Genomic DNA, 22,773 nt, shown 5'->3' on the forward strand with positions numbered 1-22,773 from the left:
GTTGTGTTTGGAGGATTTTATACGTTATGAATAAAGTGAGAACAAGATACAAATCACCGTCTTGGCAATTACAAAACTTTATTTACACTAACACTGGGTGACGCCCTCCGCTGGCTGTATTATCGGCTACAGACAGGGGGCGCCGCTCGTCACAGGGTCATGCTACCACTCAGCTCCTTCTCCAGTGTCTGTATAGCCTGGTGGCTGAGGAATAGCAGCGCCCCCTGTGGCATGAAGGCGTCCATGATCATCTCCATCTTGTCGGGCCGGAGGACGGCACTGCTGCCGAGGCTGAGGAGGCGCAGCGTGTCCAGCAGGTACTTCACCAGCATCCTCAGCGTCATCTCTGCCAGTGACAGGTTGTCCTGGAGGTCACAGATCAGGGAGAAGCCCAGGTGGTGCACCCCCAGCCACACCACCGTCATCTCCTGCGGGAAGGGCTCCCCCACTGGTAACCCCAGCACCCCAACATCCTCCTCATGGAGAGTGATCGCCTCCTCCGTGTCAGCTAGCGGCCGAGCCGAGACCTGACGCCTCAGGAGACAGAGAGAGTCCACCTGTCTGAGGAGGGAACGGGACAAGCGTCATGGAGGGAGCAGGCACAACAGGCAAGGCATCATGGGAGGAGCAACACATCGGGAAGGAGGCGGAGACAACAGGTGGAGAGAAGACCGCGGGCGACGCATCAGGAGAGAGGAGGAGACCACGGGCGACACATCAGGAGAGAGGAGGAGACCACGGGCGACACATCAGGAGAGAAGAGACCGCGGGTGACGCATCAGGAGAGAGGAGGAGACCACGGGCGACGCATCAGGAGAGAGGAGGAGACCACGGGTGACGCATCAGGAGAGAGGAGGAGACCACGGGCGACGCATCAGGAGAGAGGAGGAGACCACGGGTGACGCATCAGGAGAGAAGAGGAGACCGCGGGCGACGCATCAGGAGGAAGAGGAGACCACGGGTGACGCATCAGGAGAGAGGAGGAGACCGCGGGCGACGCATCAAGAGAGAGGAGACCGCGGACGACGCATCAGGAGGAAGAGGAGACCACGGGCGACGCATCAAGAGAGAAGAGACCGCGGGTGACGCATCAGGAGAGAGGAGGAGACCACAGGCGACGCATCAGGAGAGAGGAGGAGACCACGGGTGACGCATCAGGAGAGAGGAGGAGACCACGGGCGACGCATCAGGAGAGAGGAGGAGACCACGGGTGACGCATCAAGAGAGAGGAGGAGACCATGGGCGACGCATCAGGAGAGAGGAGGAGACCACGGGCGACGCATCAAGAGAGAGGAGGAGACCACGGGCGACGCATCAAGAGAGAGGAGACCACGGGTGACGCATCAGGAGAGAAGAGGAGACCGCGGGCGACGCATCGGGAGAGAGGAGGAGACCACGGGCGACACATCAGGAGAGAAGAGGAGACCACGGGTGACGCATCAGGAGAGAAGAGGAGACCACGGGCGACGCATCAAGAGACAGGAGACCGCGGGTGACGCATCAGAAGAGAGGAGGAGACCACGGGTGACGCATCAGGAGAGAAGAGGAGACCACGGGTGACGCATCAGGAGAGAAGAGGAGACCACGGGCGACGCATCAAGAGAGAGGAGGAGACCACGGGCGACACATCAGGAGAGAAGAGACCACGGGTGACGCATCAGGAGAGAAGAGGAGACCACGGGTGACGCATCAGGAGAGAGGAGGAGACCACGGGTGACGCATCAGGAGAGAAGAGGAGACCACGGGCGACGCATCAAGAGAGAGGAGACCACGGGCGACGCATCAAGAGAGAGGAGACCACGGGTGACGCATCAGGAGAGAAGAGGAGACTGCGGGCGACGCATCAGAAGAGAGGAGGAGACCACGGGCGACGCATCAAGAGAGAGGAGACCGCGGGCGACGCATCAAGAGAGAGGAGGAGACCACGGGCGACACATCAGGAGAGAAGAGGAGACCACGGGCGACGCATCAAGAGAGAGGAGACCGCGGGTGACGCATCAGGAGAGAAGAGGAGACCACGGGTGACGCATCAGGAGAGAAGAGGAGACCGCGGGCGACGCATCAGGAGAGAGGAGGAGACCGCGGGTGACGCATCAGGAGAGAAGAGGAGACCACGGGTGACGCATCGGGAGAGAGGAGGAGACCGCGGGCGACGCATCAGAAGAGAGGAGGAGACCGCGGGCGACGCATCGGGAGAGAAGAGGAGACTGCGGGCGACGCATCGGGAAAGAAGAGGAGACCGCGGGTGACGCATCAGGAGAGAAGAGGAGACCACGGGCGAGGCATCAGGCGAAAAGAGAAGGTGGTGGAAACCATGCACAAAAGATCAGGAGAGAGAGCAGAGACCACGGCCGACGCATCAGGAGAAAAGAGGAGACCGCGGGCGACGCATCGGGAGAGAGGAGGAGAAGGTGGTGGAAACCATGCACAACAGAGCAGGAGAGAGAGCAGAGACCACGGGTGATGCAGCAGGACAGAAGGCGGAGACAAGAGGCGGAGTGGGAGAAGGAAAGAGATAAGGGGCGACACATTGGGGAGACGAGGGGTGACACATTGGGGGTGGGGAGTGACATACAACAGGACGGGGAGAGGATGGTGACAACTAAGGGCTAGTTCACATGGATTTTGCCTCGGACTCCGCCTCCTCACAATGGCGGCCGATGTCGATCACTAGCCATCGGTTTTCCGCTAGCGGTTTGTTGCTGCCGTATCTTGAGGCAGACACGGCGGCGGCACGTCACGGACATCCCTCCAGACTGGTACCAATCATTGGGGCCGGAGCCGCGCACTTCCCGTGTCTAAATCAAGATCCGTGGTCACTAGCCCGTGGGAGGAGGCGGAGCCAATGAGCGCTATGTTATGAGGCATTATGGGAGTAGTGCGCCCCCTGCAGGCTCTGACTACCTCCAGCCGTTGTCAGCCCCTCCCCCGGAGGACACGTTACCTGGCCACGGCCTCCACCTGCGCCTTCCTGCTGACGGTCTCCTGCTCCAGATAAGCTTCTTCCGTCCGCCGCTGCTCATCCACCAGACGGCAGGAGAAGACGCGATGGTACAGGATCCGGGGGCCCTCAGGGGCGGAGCCCACCGTGTGGAGGATGAAGCCGTACACCATGAGGGGGCGCTGTAACACAACAGAGAGTCAGCCTGAGGGGAGAACCCCGGAAACAGCACAGAACATAATACCAGGCCTCAGCTCCTACCTGCAGATACTCAGCCTGATTCTGCTCCACTCACACATCAAGCTGCAAGGAAGAGAGGAGACGTTAGTGAGAGCATGACGTCACTACAATAAGGCACATGACGTCATATATATAGTCCACGCCTACTACGAGAAGACGGCTGCGGTACCGCACATCACTGGCACACACTCACCTCTGCTCCACACTGCAGCCATAACAAGGGAGGCCTGATCACATGACTTATAAAAAATCATTGTACGTCACTTCCTGTCTATGTCACATTGCATCATGGGAACTGTAGTCCCACAGCGATAAACCCGGAGGATCAGAGAAACAGCGCCACCTAGTGGAAAGAGAGAGATAGTGCAGATGAGGAAAGAAGAGATCTGAGCTGTGAGATCGGTGCGCCCTCCGGTGGTCAAGTATAGTATGTGCAGCTCTCTATAGATATGGAAATGTACAGTCAGAAACAGTGTGACTACAATCTATTACTATCTGTTATCAGCCATGTCAGGAGAGGAGAGGGCGACTGTAGGACAGGGGAATACAATCTATTACTATCTGTTATCAGCCATGTCAGGAGAGGCCGACTGTAGGACAGGAGAATACAATCTATTACTATCTGTTATCAGCCATGTCAGGAGAGGAGAGGCCGACTGTAGGACAGGGGAATACAATCTATTACTATCTGTTATCAGCCATGTCAGGAGAGGAGAGGGCGACTGTAGGACAGGGGAATACAATCTATTACTATCTGTTATCAGCCATGTCAGGAGAGACCGACTGTAGGACAGGAGAATACAATCTATTACTATCTGTTATCAGCCATGTCAGGAGAGGAGAGGCCGACTGTAGGACAGGAGAATACAATCTATTACTATCTGTTATCAGCCATGTCAGGAGAGGAGAGGCTGACTGTAGGACAGGGGAATACAATCTATTACTATCTGTTATCAGCCATGTCAGGAGAGGCCGACTGTAGGACAGGGGAATACAATCTATTACTATCTGTTATCAGCCATGTCAGGAGAGGAGAGGGCGACTGTAGGACAGGGGAATACAATCTATTACTATCTGTTATCAGCCATGTCAGGAGGGGAGAGGCCGACTGTAGGACAGGGGAATACAATCTATTACTATCTGTTATCAGCCATGTCAGGAGAGGAGAGGCCGACTGTAGGACAGGGGAATACAATCTATTACTATCTGTTATCAGCCATGTCAGGAGAGGAGAGGCCGACTGTAGGACAGGGGAATACAATCTATTACTATCTGTTATCAGCCATGTCAGGAGAAGAGAGGCCGACTGTAGGACAGGGTAATACAATCTATTACTATCTGTTATCAGCCATGTCAGGAGAGGCCGACTGTAGGACAGGAGAATACAATCTATTACTATCTGTTATCAGCCATGTCAGGAGAGGAGAGGCCGACTGTAGGACAGGGGAATACAATCTATTACTATCTGTTATCAGCCATGTCAGGAGAGGCCGACTGTAGGACAGGAGAATACAATCTATTACTATCTGTTATCAGCCATGTCAGGAGAGGCCGACTGTAGGACAGGGGAATACAATCTATTACTATCTGTTATCAGCCATGTCAGGAGAAGAGAGGCCGACTGTAGGACAGGAGAATACAATCTATTACTATCTGTTATCAGCCATGTCAGGAGAGGAGAGGCCGACTGTAGGACAGGAGAATACAATCTATTACTATCTGTTATCAGCCATGTCAGGAGAAGAGAGGCCGACTGTAGGACAGGAGAATACAATCTATTACTATCTGTTATCAGCCATGTCAGGAGGGGAGAGGCCGACTGTAGGACAGGAGAATACAATCTATTACTATCTGTTATCAGCCATGTCAGGAGGGGAGAGGCCGACTGTAGGACAGGGGAATACAATCTATTACTATCTGTTATCAGCCATGTCAGGAGAGGCCGACTGTAGGACAGGGGAATACAATCTATTACTATCTGTTATCAGCCATGTCAGGAGGGGAGAGGCCGACTGTAGGACAGGGGAATACAATCTATTACTATCTGTTGTCAGCCATGTCAGGAGAGGCCGACTGTAGGACAGGAGAATACAATCTATTACTATCTGTTATCAGCCATGTCAGGAGAGACCGACTGTAGGACAGGAGAATACAATCTATTACTATCTGTTATCAGCCATGTCAGGAGAGGAGAGGCCGACTGTAGGACAGGGGAATACAATCTATTACTATCTGTTATCAGCCATGTCAGGAGAGGAGAGGCCGACTGTAGGACAGGAGAATACAATCTATTACTATCTGTTATCAGCCATGTCAGGAGAGGAGAGGGCGACTGTAGGACAGGGGAATACAATCTATTACTATCTGTTATCAGCCATGTCAGGAGAGGCCGACTGTAGGACAGGAGAATACAATCTATTACTATCTGTTATCAGCCATGTCAGGAGAGGAGAGGCCGACTGTAGGACAGGGGAATACAATCTATTACTATCTGTTATCAGCCATGTCAGGAGAGGCCGACTGTAGGACAGGAGAATACAATCTATTACTATCTGTTATCAGCCATGTCAGGAGAGGAGAGGCCGACTGTAGGACAGGGGAATACAATCTATTACTATCTGTTATCAGCCATGTCAGGAGAGGCCAACTGTAGGACAGGGGAATACAATCTATTACTATCTGTTATCAGCCATGTCAGGAGAGGCCGACTGTAGGACAGGGGAATACAATCTATTACTATCTGTTATCAGCCATGTCAGGAGAAGAGAGGCCGACTGTAGGACAGGAGAATACAATCTATTACTATCTGTTATCAGCCATGTCAGGAGAGGAGAGGCCGACTGTAGGACAGGAGAATACAATCTATTACTATCTGTTATCAGCCATGTCAGGAGAAGAGAGGCCGACTGTAGGACAGGAGAATACAATCTATTACTATCTGTTATCAGCCATGTCAGGAGGGGAGAGGCCGACTGTAGGACAGGAGAATACAATCTATTACTATCTGTTATCAGCCATGTCAGGAGGGGAGAGGCCGACTGTAGGACAGGGGAATACAATCTATTACTATCTGTTATCAGCCATGTCAGGAGAGGCCGACTGTAGGACAGGGGAATACAATCTATTACTATCTGTTATCAGCCATGTCAGGAGGGGAGAGGCCGACTGTAGGACAGGGGAATACAATCTATTACTATCTGTTGTCAGCCATGTCAGGAGAGGCCGACTGTAGGACAGGAGAATACAATCTATTACTATCTGTTATCAGCCATGTCAGGAGAGGAGAGGCCGACTGTAGGACAGGGGAATACAATCTATTACTATCTGTTATCAGCCATGTCAGGAGAGGAGAGGCCGACTGTAGGACAGGAGAATACAATCTATTACTATCTGTTATCAGCCATGTCAGGAGAGGAGAGGCCGACTGTAGGACAGGGGAATACAATCTATTACTATCTGTTATCAGCCATGTCAGGAGGGGAGAGGCCGACTGTAGGACAGGAGAATACAATCTATTACTATCTGTTATCAGCCATGTCAGGAGGGGAGAGGCCGACTGTAGGACAGGGGAATACAATCTATTACTATCTGTTATCAGCCATGTCAGGAGAGGCCGACTGTAGGACAGGGGAATACAATCTATTACTATCTGTTATCAGCCATGTCAGGAGGGGAGAGGCCGACTGTAGGACAGGGGAATACAATCTATTACTATCTGTTATCAGCCATGTCAGGAGAGGCCGACTGTAGGACAGGAGAATACAATCTATTACTATTTGTTATCAGCCATGTCAGGAGAAGCCGACTGTAGGACAGGGGAATACAATCTATTACTATCTGTTATCAGCCATGTCAGGAGAGGAGAGGCCGACTGTAGGACAGGGGAATACAATCTATTACTATCTGTTATCAGCCATGTCAGGAGAGGAGAGGCCGACTGTAGGACAGGGGAATACAATCTATTACTATCTGTTATCAGCCATGTCAGGAGAGGAGAGGCCGACTGTAGGACAGGGGAATACAATCTATTACTATCTGTTATCAGCCATGTCAGGAGAGGCCGACTGTAGGACAGGAGAATACAATCTATTACTATCTGTTATCAGCCATGTCAGGAGGGGAGAGGCCGACTGTAGGACAGGAGAATACAATCTATTACTATCTGTTATCAGCCATGTCAGGAGAGGCCGACTGTAGGACAGGGGAATACAATCTATTACTATCTGTTATCAGCAATGTCAGGAGAGGCCGACTGTAGGACAGGAGAATACAATCTATTACTATCTGTTATCAGCCATGTCAGGAGAGGCCGACTGTAGGACAGGGGAATACAATCTATTACTATCTGTTATCAGCCATGTCAGGAGAAGAGAGGCCGACTGTAGGACAGGAGAATACAATCTATTACTATCTGTTATCAGCCATGTCAGGAGAGGCCGACTGTAGGACAGGAGAATACAATCTATTACTATCTGTTATCAGCCATGTCAGGAGAGGAGAGGCCGACTGTAGGACAGGAGAATACAATCTATTACTATCTGTTATCAGCCATGTCAGGAGAAGAGAGGCCGACTGTAGGACAGGAGAATACAATCTATTACTATCTGTTATCAGCCATGTCAGGAGGGGAGAGGCCGACTGTAGGACAGGAGAATACAATCTATTACTATCTGTTATCAGCCATGTCAGGAGGGGAGAGGCCGACTGTAGGACAGGGGAATACAATCTATTACTATCTGTTATCAGCCATGTCAGGAGAGGAGAGGCCGACTGTAGGACAAGAGAATACAATCTATTACTATCTGTTATCAGCCATGTGAGGAGGGGAGAGGCCGACTGTAGGACAGGTGAATACAATCTATTACTATCTGTTATCAGCCATGTCAGGAGAGGCCGACTGTAGGACAGGAGAATACAATCTATTACTATCTGTTATCAGCCATGTCAGGAGGGGAGAGGCCGACTGTAGGACAGGGGAATACAATCTATTACTATCTGTTATCAGCCATGTCAGGAGAGGAGAGGCCGACTGTAGGACAGAGGAATACAATCTATTACTATCTGTTATCAGCCATGTCAGGAGAGGAGAGGCCGACTGTAGGACAGGGGAATACAATCTATTACTATCTGTTATCAGCCATGTCAGGAGAGGCCGACTGTAGGACAGGAGAATACAATCTATTACTATCTGTTATCAGCCATGTCAGGAGAGGAGAGGCCGACTGTAGGACAGGGGAATACAATCTATTACTATCTGTTATCAGCCATGTCAGGAGGGGAGAGGCCAACTGTAGGACAGGGGAATACAATCTATTACTATCTGTTATCAGCCATGTCAGGAGAGGAGAGGCCGACTGTAGGACAGGGGAATACAATCTATTACTATCTGTTATCAGCCATGTCAGGAGAGGAGAGGCCGACTGTAGGACAGGAGAATACAATCTATTACTATCTGTTATCAGCCATGTCAGGAGAGGAGAGGCCGACTGTAGGACAGGGGAATACAATCTATTACTATCTGTTATCAGCCATGTCAGGAGAGGCCGACTGTAGGACAGGGGAATACAATCTATTACTATCTGTTATCAGCCATGTCAGGAGAGGCCAACTGTAGGACAGGGGAATACAATCTATTACTATCTGTTATCAGCCATGTCAGGAGAGGCCGACTGTAGGACAGGGGAATACAATCTATTACTATCTGTTATCAGCCATGTCAGGAGAGGAGAGGCCGACTGTAGGACAGGAGAATACAATCTATTACTATCTGTTATCAGCCATGTCAGGAGGGGAGAGGCCGACTGTAGGACAGGGGAATACAATCTATTACTATCTGTTATCAGCCATGTCAGGAGAGGCCGACTGTAGGACAGGAGAATACAATCTATTACTATCTGTTATCAGCCACATCAGGAGAGGAGAGGCCGACTGTAGGACAGGGGAATACAATCTATTACTATCTGTTATCAGCCACATCAGGAGAGGAGAGGCTGACTGTAGGACAGGGGAATACAATCTATTACTATCTGTTATCAGCCATGTCAGGAGAGGAGGGGCTGACTGTAGGACAGGGGAATACAATCTATTACTATCTGTTATCAGCCATGTCAGGAGAGGAGAGGCCGACTGTAGGACAGGAGAATACAATCTATTACTATCTGTTATCAGCCATGTCAGGAGAGGAGAGGCCGACTGTAGGACAGGAGAATACAATCTATTACTATCTGTTATCAGCCATGTCAGGAGAGGAGAGGCCGACTGTAGGACAGGAGAATACAATCTATTACTATCTGTTATCAGCCATGTGAGGAGGGGAGAGGCCGAGTGTAGGACAGGAGAATACAATCTATTACTATCTGTTATCAGCCATGTCAGGAGAGGCCAACTGTAGGACAGGGGAATACAATCTATTACTATCTGTTATCAGCCATGTCAGGAGAGGCCGACTGTAGGACAGGGGAATACAATCTATTACTATCTGTTATCAGCCATGTCAGGAGAGGCCAACTGTAGGACAGGGGAATACAATCTATTACTATCTGTTATCAGCCATGTCAGGAGAGGCCGACTGTAGGACAGGAGAATACAATCTATTACTATCTGTTATCAGCCATGTCAGGAGAAGAGAGGCCGACTGTAGGACAGGGGAATACAATCTATTACTATCTGTTATCAGCCATGTCAGGAGAGGAGAGGCCGACTGTAGGACAGGGGAATACAATCTATTACTATCTGTTATCAGCCATGTCAGGAGGGGAGAGGCCGACTGTAGGACAGGGGAATACAATCTATTACTATCTGTTATCAGCCATGTCAGGAGAGGAGAGGCCGACTGTAGGACAGGTGAATACAATCTATTACTATCTGTTATCAGCCATGTCAGGAGAGGCCGACTGTAGGACAGGGGAATACAATCTATTACTATCTGTTATCAGCCATGTCAGGAGAGGCCGACTGTAGGACAGGAGAATACAATCTATTACTATCTGTTATCAGCCATGTCAGGAGAGGAGAGGCCGACTGTAGGACAGGGGAATACAATCTATTACTATCTGTTATCAGCCATGTCAGGAGGGGAGAGGCCGACTGTAGGACAGGGGAATACAATCTATTACTATCTGTTATCAGCCATGTCAGGAGAGGAGAGGCCGACTGTAGGACAGGAGAATACAATCTATTACTATCTGTTATCAGCCATGTGAGGAGGGGAGAGGCCGACTGTAGGACAGGGGAATACAATCTATTACTATCTGTTATCAGCCATGTCAGGAGAGGCCGACTGTAGGACAGGAGAATACAATCTATTACTATCTGTTATCAGCCATGTCAGGAGAAGAGAGGCCGACTGTAGGACAGGAGAATACAATCTATTACTTTCTGTTATCAGCCATGTCAGGAGAGGAGAGGCCGACTGTAGGACAGGGGAATACAATCTATTACTATCTGTTATCAGCCATGTCAGGAGGGGAGAGGCCGACTGTAGGACAGGGGAATACAATCTATTACTATCTGTTATCAGCCATGTCAGGAGAGGAGAGGCCGACTGTAGGACAGGAGAATACAATCTATTACTATCTGTTATCAGCCATGTCAGGAGGGGAGAGGCCGACTGTAGGACAGGGGAATACAATCTATTACTATCTGTTATCAGCCATGTCAGGAGAGGCCGACTGTAGGACAGGAGAATACAATCTATTACTATCTGTTATCAGCCATGTCAGGAGAGGAGAGGCCGACTGTAGGACAGGAGAATACAATCTATTACTATCTGTTATCAGCCATGTCAGGAGAGGAGAGGCCGACTGTAGGACAGGAGAATACAATCTATTACTATCTGTTATCAGCCACATCAGGAGAGGAGAGGCCGACTGTAGGACAGGGGAATACAATCTATTACTATCTGTTATCAGCCATGTCAGGAGAGGAGAGGCCGACTGTAGGACAGGAGAATACAATCTATTACTATCTGTTATCAGCCACATCAGGAGAGGAGAGGCCGACTGTAGGACAGGGGAATACAATCTATTACTATCTGTTATCAGCCATGTCAGGAGAGGAGAGGCCGACTGTAGGACAGGAGAATACAATCTATTACTATCTGTTATCAGCCATGTCAGGAGAGGAGAGGCCGACTGTAGGACAGGAGAATACAATCTATTACTATCTGTTATCAGCCATGTCAGGAGAGGAGAGGCCGACTGTAGGACAGGAGAATACAATCTATTACTATCTGTTATCAGCCATGTGAGGAGGGGAGAGGCCGACTGTAGGACAGGGGAATACAATCTATTACTATCTGTTATCAGCCATGTCAGGAGAGGAGAGGCCGACTGTAGGACAGGAGAATACAATCTATTACTATCTGTTATCAGCCACATCAGGAGAGGAGAGGCCGACTGTAGGACAGGGGAATACAATCTATTACTATCTGTTATCAGCCATGTCAGGAGAGGAGAGGCCGACTGTAGGACAGGAGAATACAATCTATTACTATCTGTTATCAGCCACATCAGGAGAGGAGAGGCCGACTGTAGGACAGGGGAATACAATCTATTACTATCTGTTATCAGCCATGTCAGGAGAGGAGAGGCCGACTGTAGGACAGGAGAATACAATCTATTACTATCTGTTATCAGCCATGTCAGGAGAGGAGAGGCCGACTGTAGGACAGGAGAATACAATCTATTACTATCTGTTATCAGCCATGTCAGGAGAGGAGAGGCCGACTGTAGGACAGGAGAATACAATCTATTACTATCTGTTATCAGCCATGTGAGGAGGGGAGAGGCCGACTGTAGGACAGGGGAATACAATCTATTACTATCTGTTATCAGCCATGTCAGGAGAGGCCGACTGTAGGACAGGAGAATACAATCTATTACTATCTGTTATCAGCCATGTCAGGAGAAGAGAGGCCGACTGTAGGACAGGAGAATACAATCTATTACTTTCTGTTATCAGCCATGTCAGGAGAGGAGAGGCCGACTGTAGGACAGGGGAATACAATCTATTACTATCTGTTATCAGCCATGTCAGGAGGGGAGAGGCTGACTGTAGGACAGGGGAATACAATCTATTACTATCTGTTATCAGCCATGTCAGGAGAGGAGAGGCCGACTGTAGGACAGGGGAATACAATCTATTACTATCTGTTATCAGCCATGTCAGAAGAGGCTGACTGTAGGACAGGAGAATACAATCTATTACTATCTGTTATCAGCCATGTCAGAAGAGACCGACTGTAGGACAGGGGAATACAATCTATTACTATCTGTTATCAGCCGTGTGAGGAGGGGAGAGGCCGACTGTAGGACAGGGGAATACAATCTATTACTATCTGTTATCAGCCATGTGAGGAGGGGAGAGGCCGACTGTAGGACAGGAGAATACAATCTATTACTATCTGTTATCAGCCATGTCAGGAGAGGCCGACTGTAGGACAGGAGAATACAATCTATTACTATCTGTTATCAGCCATGTCAGGAGAGGAGAGGCCGACTGTAGGACAGGAGAATACAATCTATTACTATCTGTTATCAGCCATGTCAGGAGAGGAGAGGCCGACTGTAGGACAGGAGAATACAATCTATTACTATCTGTTATCAGCCATGTCAGGAGAGGAGAGGCCGACTGTAGGACAGGGGAATACAATCTATTACTATCTGTTATCTGCCATGTCAGGAGAGGAGAGGCCGACTGTAGGACAGGGGAATACAATCTATTACTATCTGTTATCAGCCATGTCAGGAGAGGAGAGGCCGACTGTAGGACAGGGGAATACAATCTATTACTATCTGTTATCAGCCATGTCAGGAGAGAAGAGGCCGACTGTAGGACAGGGGAATACAATCTATTACTATCTGTTATCAGCCATGTCAGGAGGGGCCGACTGTAGGACAGGGGAATACAATCTATTACTATCTGGTATCAGCCACATCAGGAGAGGAGAGGCCGACTGTAGGACAGGAGAATTCAATCTATTACTATCTGTTATCAGCCATGTCAGGAGAGGCCGACTGTAGGACAGGGGAATACAATGTATTACTATCTGTTATCAGCCATGTCAGGAGACACCGACTGTAGGACAGGAGAATACAATCTATTACTATCTGTTATCAGTCATGTCAGGAGGGGAGAGGCCGACTGTAGGACAGGGGAATACAATCTATTACTATCTGTTATCAGCCATGTCAGGAGAGGAGAGGCCGACTGTAGGACAGGAGAATACAATCTATTACTATCTGTTATCAGCCATGTCAGGAGAGGAGAGGCCGACTGTAGGACAGGAGAATACAATCTATTACTATCTGTTATCAGCCATGTCAGGAGAGGAGAGGCCAACTGTAGGACAGGGGAATACAATCTATTACTATCTGTTATCAGCCATGTCAGGAGAAGAGAGGCCGACTGTAGGACAGGGGAATACAATCTATTACTATCTGTTATCAGCCATGTCAGGAGAAGAGAGGCCGACTGTAGGACAGGGGAATACAATCTATTACTATCTGTTATCAGCCATGTCAGGAGAGACCGACTGTAGGACAGGAGAATACAATCTATTACTATCTGTTATCAGCCATGTCAGGAGAGGAGAGGCCGACTGTAGGACAGGGGAATACAATCTATTACTATCTGTTATCAGCCATGTCAGAAGAGGCCGACTGTAGGACAGGAGAATACAATCTATTACTATCTGTTATCAGCCATGTCAGGAGAGAAGAGGCCGAAGGTAGGACAGGGGAATACAATCTATTACTATCTGTTATCAGCCATGTCAGGAGAGGAGAGGCCGACTGTAGGACAGGAGAATACAAACTATTACTATCTGTTATCAGCCATGTCAGGAGGGGAGAGGCCGACTGTAGGACAGGGGAATAAAATCTATTACTATCTGTTATCAGCCATGTCAGGAGGGGAGAGGCCGACTGTAGGACAGGAGAATACAATCTATTACTATCTGTTATCAGCCATGTCAGGAGGGGCCGACTGTAGGACAGGGGAATACAATCTATTACTATCTGTTATCAGCCATGTCAGGAGAGGAGAGGCCGACTGTAGGACAGGGGAATACAATCTATTACTATCTGTTATCAGCCATGTCAGGAGAGGAGAGGCCGACTGTAGGACAGGGGAATACAATCTATTACTATCTGTTATCAGCCATGTCAGGAGAGGCCGACTGTAGGACAGGGGAATACAATCTATTACTATCTGTTATCAGCCATGTCAGGAGAGGAGAGGCCGACTGTAGGACAGGGGAATACAATCTATTACTATCTGTTATCAGCCATGTCAGAAGAGACCGACTGTAGGACAGGGGAATACAATCTATTACTATCTGTTATCAGCCATGTGAGGAGGGGAGAGGCCGACTGTAGGACAGGAGAATACAATCTATTACTATCTGTTATCAGCCATGTCAGGAGAGGAGAGGCCGACTGTAGGACAGGAGAATACAATCTATTACTATCTGTTATCAGCCATGTCAGGAAAGGAGAGGCCGACTGTAGGACAGGAGAATACAATCTATTACTATCTGTTATCAGCCATGTCAGAAGAGGCCGACTGTAGGACAGGGGAATACAATCTATTACTATCTGTTATCAGCCATGTCAGGAGAGGAGAGGCCGACTGTAGGACAGGGGAATACAATCTATTACTATCTGTTGTCAGCCATGTCAGGAGAGGAGAGGCCGACTGTAGGACAGGGGAATACAATCTATTACTATCTGTTATCAGCCATGTCAGGAGAGGAGAGGCCGACTGTAGGACAGGAGAATACAATCTATTACTATCTGTTATCAGCCATGTCAGGAGAGGCCGACTGTAGGACAGGAGAATACAATCTATTACTATCTGTTATCAGTCATGTCAGGAGAGGAGAGGCCGACTGTAGGACAGGGGAATACAATCTATTACTATCTGTTATCAGTCATGTCAGGAGAGGCCGACTGTAGGACAGGAGAATACAATCTATTACTATCTGTTATCAGCCATGTCAGGAGGGGAGAGGCCGACTGTAGGACAGGGGAATACAATCTATTACTATCTGTTATCAGCCATGTCAGGAGGGGAGAGACCGACTGTAGGACAGGGGATTACAATCTATTACTATCTGTTATCAGCCATGTCAGGAGAGGCCGACTGTAGGACAGGGGAATACAATCTATTACTATCTGTTATCAGCCATGTCAGGAGAGGGCGACTGTAGGACAGGAGAATACAATCTATTACTATCTGTTATCAGCCATGTCAGGAAAGGAGAGGCCGACTGTAGGACAGGAGAATACAATCTATTACTATCTGTTATCAGCCATGTCAGGAGAGGAGAGGCCGACTGTAGGACAGGAGAATACAATCTATTACTATCTGTTATCAGCCATGTCAGGAGAGGGCGACTGTAGGACAGGAGAATACAATCTATTACTATCTGTTATCAGCCATGTCAGGAGAGGCCGACTGTAGGACAGGAGAATACAATCTATTACTATCTGTTATCAGCCATGTCAGGAGAGGAGAGGCCGACTGTAGGACAGGGGAATACAATCTATTACTATCTGTTATCAGCCATGTCAGGAGAGGCCGACTGTAGGACAGGAGAATACAATCTATTACTATCTGTTATCAGCCATGTCAGGAGGGGAGAGGCCGACTGTAGGACAGGAGAATACAATCTATTACTATCTGTTATCAGCCATGTCAGGAGAGGCCGACTGTAGGAGAGGTGAATACAATCTATTACTATCTGTTATCAGCCATGTCAGGAGGGGAGAGGCCGACTGTAGGACAGGAGAATACAATCTATTACTATCTGTTATCAGCCATGTCAGGAGAGGAGAGGCCGGCTGTAGGACAGGGGAATACAATCTATTACTATCTGTTATCAGCCATGTCAGGAGGGGAGAGGCCGACTGTAGGACAGGAGAATACAATCTATTACTATCTGTTATCAGCCATGTCAGGAGAGGAGAGGCCGACTGTAGGACAGGGGAATACAATCTATTACTATCTGTTATCAGCCATGTCAGGAGAGGAGAGGCCGACTGTAGGACAAGGGAATACAATTTATTACTATCTGTTATCAGCCATGTCAGGAGAGGCCGACTGTAGGACAGGAGAATACAATCTATTACTATCTGTTATCAGCCATGTCAGGAGAGGAGAAGCCGACTGTGGGACAGGAGAATACAATCTATTACTATCTGTTATCAGCCACATCAGGAGAGGAGAGGCCGACTGTAGGACAGGAGAATACAATCTATTACTATCTGTTATCAGCCATGTCAGAAGAGACCGACTGTAGGACAGGGGAATACAATCTATTACTATCTGTTATCAGCCATGTGAGGAGGGGAGAGGCCGACTGTAGGACAGGAGAATACAATCTATTACTATCTGTTATCAGCCATGTCAGAAGAGGCGGACTGTAGGACAGGAGAATACAATCTATTACTATCTGTTATCAGCCATGTCAGGAGAGGAGAGGCCGACTGTAGGACAGGAGAATACAATCTATTACTATCTGTTATCAGCCATGTCAGGAGAGGAGAGGCCGACTGTAGGACAGGAGAATACAATCTATTACTATCTGTTATCAGCCATGTCAGGAGAGGAGAGGCCGACTGTAGGACAGGGGAATACAATCTATTACTATCTGTTATCTGCCATGTCAGGAGAGGAGAGGCCGACTGTAGGACAGGGGAATACAATCTATTACTATCTGTTATCAGCCATGTCAGGAGAGGAGAGGCCGACTGTAGGACAGGGGAATACAATCTATTACTATCTGTTATCAGCCATGTCAGGAGAGAAGAGGCCGACTGTAGGACAGGGGAATACAATCTATTACTATCTGTTATCAGCCATGTCAGGAGGGGCCGACTGTAGGACAGGGGAATACAATCTATTACTATCTGGTATCAGCCACATCAGGAGAGGAGAGGCCGACTGTAGGACAGGAGAATTCAATCTATTACTATCTGTTATCAGCCATGTCAGGAGAGGCCGACTGTAGGACAGGGGAATACAATGTATTACTATCTGTTATCAGCCATGTCAGGAGACACCGACTGTAGGACAGGAGAATACAATCTATTACTATCTGTTATCAGCCATGTCAGGAGGGGAGAGGCCGACTGTAGGACAGGGGAATACAATCTATTACTATCTGTTATCAGCCATGTCAGGAGAGGAGAGGCCGACTGTAGGACAGGAGAATACAATCTATTACTATCTGTTATCAGCCATGTCAGGAGAGGAGAGGCCGACTGTAGGACAGGAGAATACAATCTATTACTATCTGTTATCAGCCATGTCAGGAGAGGAGAGGCCAACTGTAGGACAGGGGAATACAATCTATTACTATCTGTTATCAGCCATGTCAGGAGAAGAGAGGCCGACTGTAGGACAGGGGAATACAATCTATTACTATCTGTTATCAGCCATGTCAGGAGAAGAGAGGCCGACTGTAGGACAGGAGAATACAATCTATTACTATCTGTTATCAGCCATGTCAGGAGAGGAGAGGCCGACTGTAGGACAGGGGAATACAATCTATTACTATCTGTTATCAGCCATGTCAGAAGAGGCCGACTGTAGGACAGGGGAATACAATCTATTACTATCTGTTATCAGCCATGTCAGGAGAGAAGAGGCCGAAGGTAGGACAGGGGAATACAATCTATTACTATCTGTTATCAGCCATGTCAGGAGAGGAGAGGCCGACTGTAGGACAGGAGAATACAAACTATTACTATCTGTTATCAGCCATGTCAGGAGGGGAGAGGCCGACTGTAGGACAGGGGAATAAAATCTATTACTATCTGTTATCAGCCATGTCAGGAGGGGCCGACTGTAGGACAGGGGAATACAATCTATTACTATCTGTTATCAGCCATGTCAGGAGAGGAGAGGCCGACTGTAGGACAGGGGAATACAATCTATTACTATCTGTTATCAGCCATGTCAGGAGAGGAGAGGCCGACTGTAGGACAGGGGAATACAATCTATTACTATCTGTTATCAGCCATGTCAGGAGAGGCCGACTGTAGGACAGGGGAATACAATCTATTACTATCTGTTATCAGCCATGTCAGGAGAGGAGAGGCCGACTGTAGGACAGGGGAATACAATCTATTACTATCTGTTATCAGCCATGTCAGAAGAGACCGACTGTAGGACAGGGGAATACAATCTATTACTATCTGTTATCAGCCATGTGAGGAGGGGAGAGGCCGACTGTAGGACAGGAGAATACAATCTATTACTATCTGTTATCAGCCATGTCAGGAGAGGAGAGGCCGACTGTAGGACAGGAGAATACAATCTATTACTATCTGTTATCAGCCATGTCAGGAAAGGAGAGGCCGACTGTAGAACAGGAGAATACAATCTATTACTATCTGTTATCAGCCATGTCAGAAGAGGCCGACTGTAGGACAGGGGAATACAATCTATTACTATCTGTTATCTGCCATGTCAGGAGAGGAGAGGCCGACTGTAGGACAGGGGAATACAATCTATTACTATCTGTTATCAGCCATGTCAGGAGAGGAGAGGCCGACTGTAGGACAGGAGAATACAATCTATTACTATCTGTTATCAGCCATGTCAGGAGAGGCCGACTGTAGGACAGGAGAATACAATCTATTACTATCTGTTATCAGTCATGTCAGGAGAGGAGAGGCCGACTGTAGGACAGGGGAATACAATCTATTACTATCTGTTATCAGTCATGTCAGGAGAGGCCGACTGTAGGACAGGAGAATACAATCTATTACTATCTGTTATCAGCCATGTCAGGAGGGGAGAGGCCGACTGTAGGACAGGGGATTACAATCTATTACTATCTGTTATCAGCCATGTCAGGAGAGGCCGACTGTAGGACAGGGGAATACAATCTATTACTATCTGTTATCAGCCATGTCAGGAGAGGGCGACTGTAGGACAGGAGAATACAATCTATTACTATCTGTTATCAGCCATGTCAGGAAAGGAGAGGCCGACTGTAGGACAGGAGAATACAATCTATTACTATCTGTTATCAGCCATGTCAGGAGAGGAGAGGCCGACTGTAGGACAGGAGAATACAATCTATTACTGTCTGTTATCAGCCATGTCAGGAGAGGGCGACTGTAGGACAGGAGAATACAATCTATTACTATCTGTTATCAGCCATGTCAGGAGAGGCCGACTGTAGGACAGGAGAATACAATCTATTACTATCTGTTATCAGCCATGTCAGGAGAGGAGAGGCCGACTGTAGGACAGGGGAATACAATCTATTACTATCTGTTATCAGCCATGTCAGGAGAGGCCGACTGTAGGACAGGAGAATACAATCTATTACTATCTGTTATCAGCCATGTCAGGAGGGGAGAGGCCGACTGTAGGACAGGAGAATACAATCTATTACTATCTGTTATCAGCCATGTCAGGAGAGGCCGACTGTAGGAGAGGTGAATACAATCTATTACTATCTGTTATCAGCCATGTCAGGAGGGGAGAGGCCGACTGTAGGACAGGAGAATACAATCTATTACTATCTGTTATCAGCCATGTCAGGAGAGGAGAGGCCGGCTGTAGGACAGGGGAATACAATCTATTACTATCTGTTATCAGCCATGTCAGGAGGGGAGAGGCCGACTGTAGGACAGGAGAATACAATCTATTACTATCTGTTATCAGCCATGTCAGGAGAGGAGAGGCCGACTGTAGGACAGGGGAATACAATCTATTACTATCTGTTATCAGCCATGTCAGGAGAGGAGAGGCCGACTGTAGGACAAGGGAATACAATCTATTACTATCTGTTATCAGCCATGTCAGGAGAGGCCGACTGTAGGACAGGAGAATACAATCTATTACTATCTGTTATCAGCCATGTCAGGAGAGGAGAAGCCGACTGTGGGACAGGAGAATACAATCTATTACTATCTGTTATCAGCCACATCAGGAGAGGAGAGGCCGACTGTAGGACAGGAGAATACAATCTATTACTATCTGTTATCAGCCATGTCAGAAGAGACCGACTGTAGGACAGGGGAATACAATCTATTACTATCTGTTATCAGCCATGTGAGGAGGGGAGAGGCCGACTGTAGGACAGGGGAATACAATCTATTACTATCTGTTATCAGCCATGTCAGGAGAGGCCGACTGTAGGACAGGAGAATACAATCTATTACTATCTGTTATCAGCCATGTCAGGAGAAGAGAGGCCGACTGTAGGACAGGAGAATACAATCTATTACTTTCTGTTATCAGCCATGTCAGGAGAGTAGAGGCCGACTGTAGGACAGGGGAATACAATCTATTACTATCTGTTATCAGCCATGTCAGGAGGGGAGAGGCCGACTGTAGGACAGGGGAATACAATCTATTACTATCTGTTATCAGCCATGTCAGGAGAGGAGAGGCCGACTGTAGGACAGGAGAATACAATCTATTACTATCTGTTATCAGCCATGTCAGGAGGGGAGAGGCCGACTGTAGGACAGGGGAATACAATCTATTACTATCTGTTATCAGCCATGTCAGGAGAGGCCGACTGTAGGACAGGAGAATACAATCTATTACTATCTGTTATCAGCCATGTCAGGAGAGGAGAGGCCGACTGTAGGACAGGAGAATACAATCTATTACTATCTGTTATCAGCCATGTCAGGAGAGGAGAGGCCGACTGTAGGACAGGAGAATACAATCTATTACTATCTGTTATCAGCCACATCAGGAGAGGAGAGGCCGACTGTAGGACAGGGGAATACAATCTATTACTATCTGTTATCAGCCATGTCAGGAGAGGAGAGGCCGACTGTAGGACAGGAGAATACAATCTATTACTATCTGTTATCAGCCACATCAGGAGAGGAGAGGCCGACTGTAGGACAGGGGAATACAATCTATTACTATCTGTTATCAGCCATGTCAGGAGAGGAGAGGCCGACTGTAGGACAGGAGAATACAATCTATTACTATCTGTTATCAGCCATGTCAGGAGAGGAGAGGCCGACTGTAGGACAGGAGAATACAATCTATTACTATCTGTTATCAGCCATGTCAGGAGAGGAGAGGCCGACTGTAGGACAGGAGAATACAATCTATTACTATCTGTTATCAGCCATGTGAGGAGGGGAGAGGCCGACTGTAGGACAGGGGAATACAATCTATTACTATCTGTTATCAGCCATGTCAGGAGAGGAGAGGCCGACTGTAGGACAGGAGAATACAATCTATTACTATCTGTTATCAGCCACATCAGGAGAGGAGAGGCCGACTGTAGGACAGGGGAATACAATCTATTACTATCTGTTATCAGCCATGTCAGGAGAGGAGAGGCCGACTGTAGGACAGGAGAATACAATCTATTACTATCTGTTATCAGCCACATCAGGAGAGGAGAGGCCGACTGTAGGACAGGGGAATACAATCTATTACTATCTGTTATCAGCCATGTCAGGAGAGGAGAGGCCGACTGTAGGACAGGAGAATACAATCTATTACTATCTGTTATCAGCCATGTCAGGAGAGGAGAGGCCGACTGTAGGACAGGAGAATACAATCTATTACTATCTGTTATCAGCCACATCAGGAGAGGAGAGGCCGACTGTAGGACAGGGGAATACAATCTATTACTATCTGTTATCAGCCATGTCAGGAGAGGAGAGGCCGACTGTAGGACAGGAGAATACAATCTATTACTATCTGTTATCAGCCACATCAGGAGAGGAGAGGCCGACTGTAGGACAGGGGAATACAATCTATTACTATCTGTTATCAGCCATGTCAGGAGAGGAGAGGCCGACTGTAGGACAGGAGAATACAATCTATTACTATCTGTTATCAGCCATGTGAGGAGGGGAGAGGCCGACTGTAGGACAGGGGAATACAATCTATTACTATCTGTTATCAGCCATGTCAGGAGAGGCCGACTGTAGGACAGGAGAATACAATCTATTACTATCTGTTATCAGCCATGTCAGGAGAAGAGAGGCCGACTGTAGGACAGGAGAATACAATCTATTACTTTCTGTTATCAGTCATGTCAGGAGAGGAGAGGCCGACTGTAGGACAGGGGAATACAATCTATTACTATCTGTTATCAGCCATGTCAGGAGGGGAGAGGCCGACTGTAGGACAGGGGAATACAATCTATTACTATCTGTTATCAGCCATGTCAGGAGAGGAGAGGCTGACTGTAGGACAGGAGAATACAATCTATTACTATCTGTTATCAGCCATGTCAGAAGAGACCGACTGTAGGACAGGGGAATACAATCTATTACTATCTGTTATCAGCCGTGTGAGGAGGGGAGAGGCCGACTGTAGGACAGGGGAATACAATCTATTACTATCTGTTATCAGCCATGTGAGGAGGGGAGAGGCCGACTGTAGGACAGGAGAATACAATCTATTACTATCTGTTATCAGCCATGTCAGAAGAGGCGGACTGTAGGACAGGAGAATACAATCTATTACTATCTGTTATCAGCCATGTCAGGAGAGGAGAGGCCGACTGTAGGACAGGAGAATACAATCTATTACTATCTGTTATCAGCCATGTCAGGAGAGGAGAGGCCGACTGTAGGACAGGA

The 22,773-nt window shown here is 48.0% G+C and overlaps 1 protein-coding gene across 1 annotated transcript; it reads right to left on the minus strand.

The window, feature by feature from the left end:
* Window positions 1–61: 61 nt before the first annotated feature.
* LOC142188611 (AP-5 complex subunit sigma-1-like) lies at window positions 62–3,419 on the minus strand. The gene is made up of 4 exons (XM_075261897.1): window positions 3,375–3,419; window positions 3,203–3,244; window positions 2,945–3,123; window positions 62–561 (listed from the first exon to the last, which is right to left on the minus strand). The coding sequence occupies exons 3-4, from the start codon at window positions 3,112–3,114 to the stop codon at window positions 150–152; spliced, it is 582 nt and encodes a 193-aa protein (XP_075117998.1). The 5' UTR covers window positions 3,115–3,123; window positions 3,203–3,244; window positions 3,375–3,419; the 3' UTR covers window positions 62–149.
* Window positions 3,420–22,773: the final 19,354 nt, after the last annotated feature.

The sequence above is a fragment of the Leptodactylus fuscus genome, chromosome 1 (genome assembly GCF_031893055.1).
Source record: "Leptodactylus fuscus isolate aLepFus1 chromosome 1, aLepFus1.hap2, whole genome shotgun sequence".
In the NCBI taxonomy this organism is placed as follows: Eukaryota; Metazoa; Chordata; class Amphibia; order Anura; family Leptodactylidae; genus Leptodactylus; species Leptodactylus fuscus.

Bases quoted from the DNA above. Each gene is read 5' to 3' on its own strand.
- LOC142188611 (XM_075261897.1), bottom strand. From the start codon at position 3,114: ATGGTGTACGGCTTCATCCTCCACACGGTGGGCTCCGCCCCTGAGGGC. The intron at 562-2,944 runs GTAACGTGTCCT...TTCCCTCCTCAG, and splicing joins CAGGTGGAGGCCGTGGCCAG to ACAGGTGGACTCTCTCTGTC.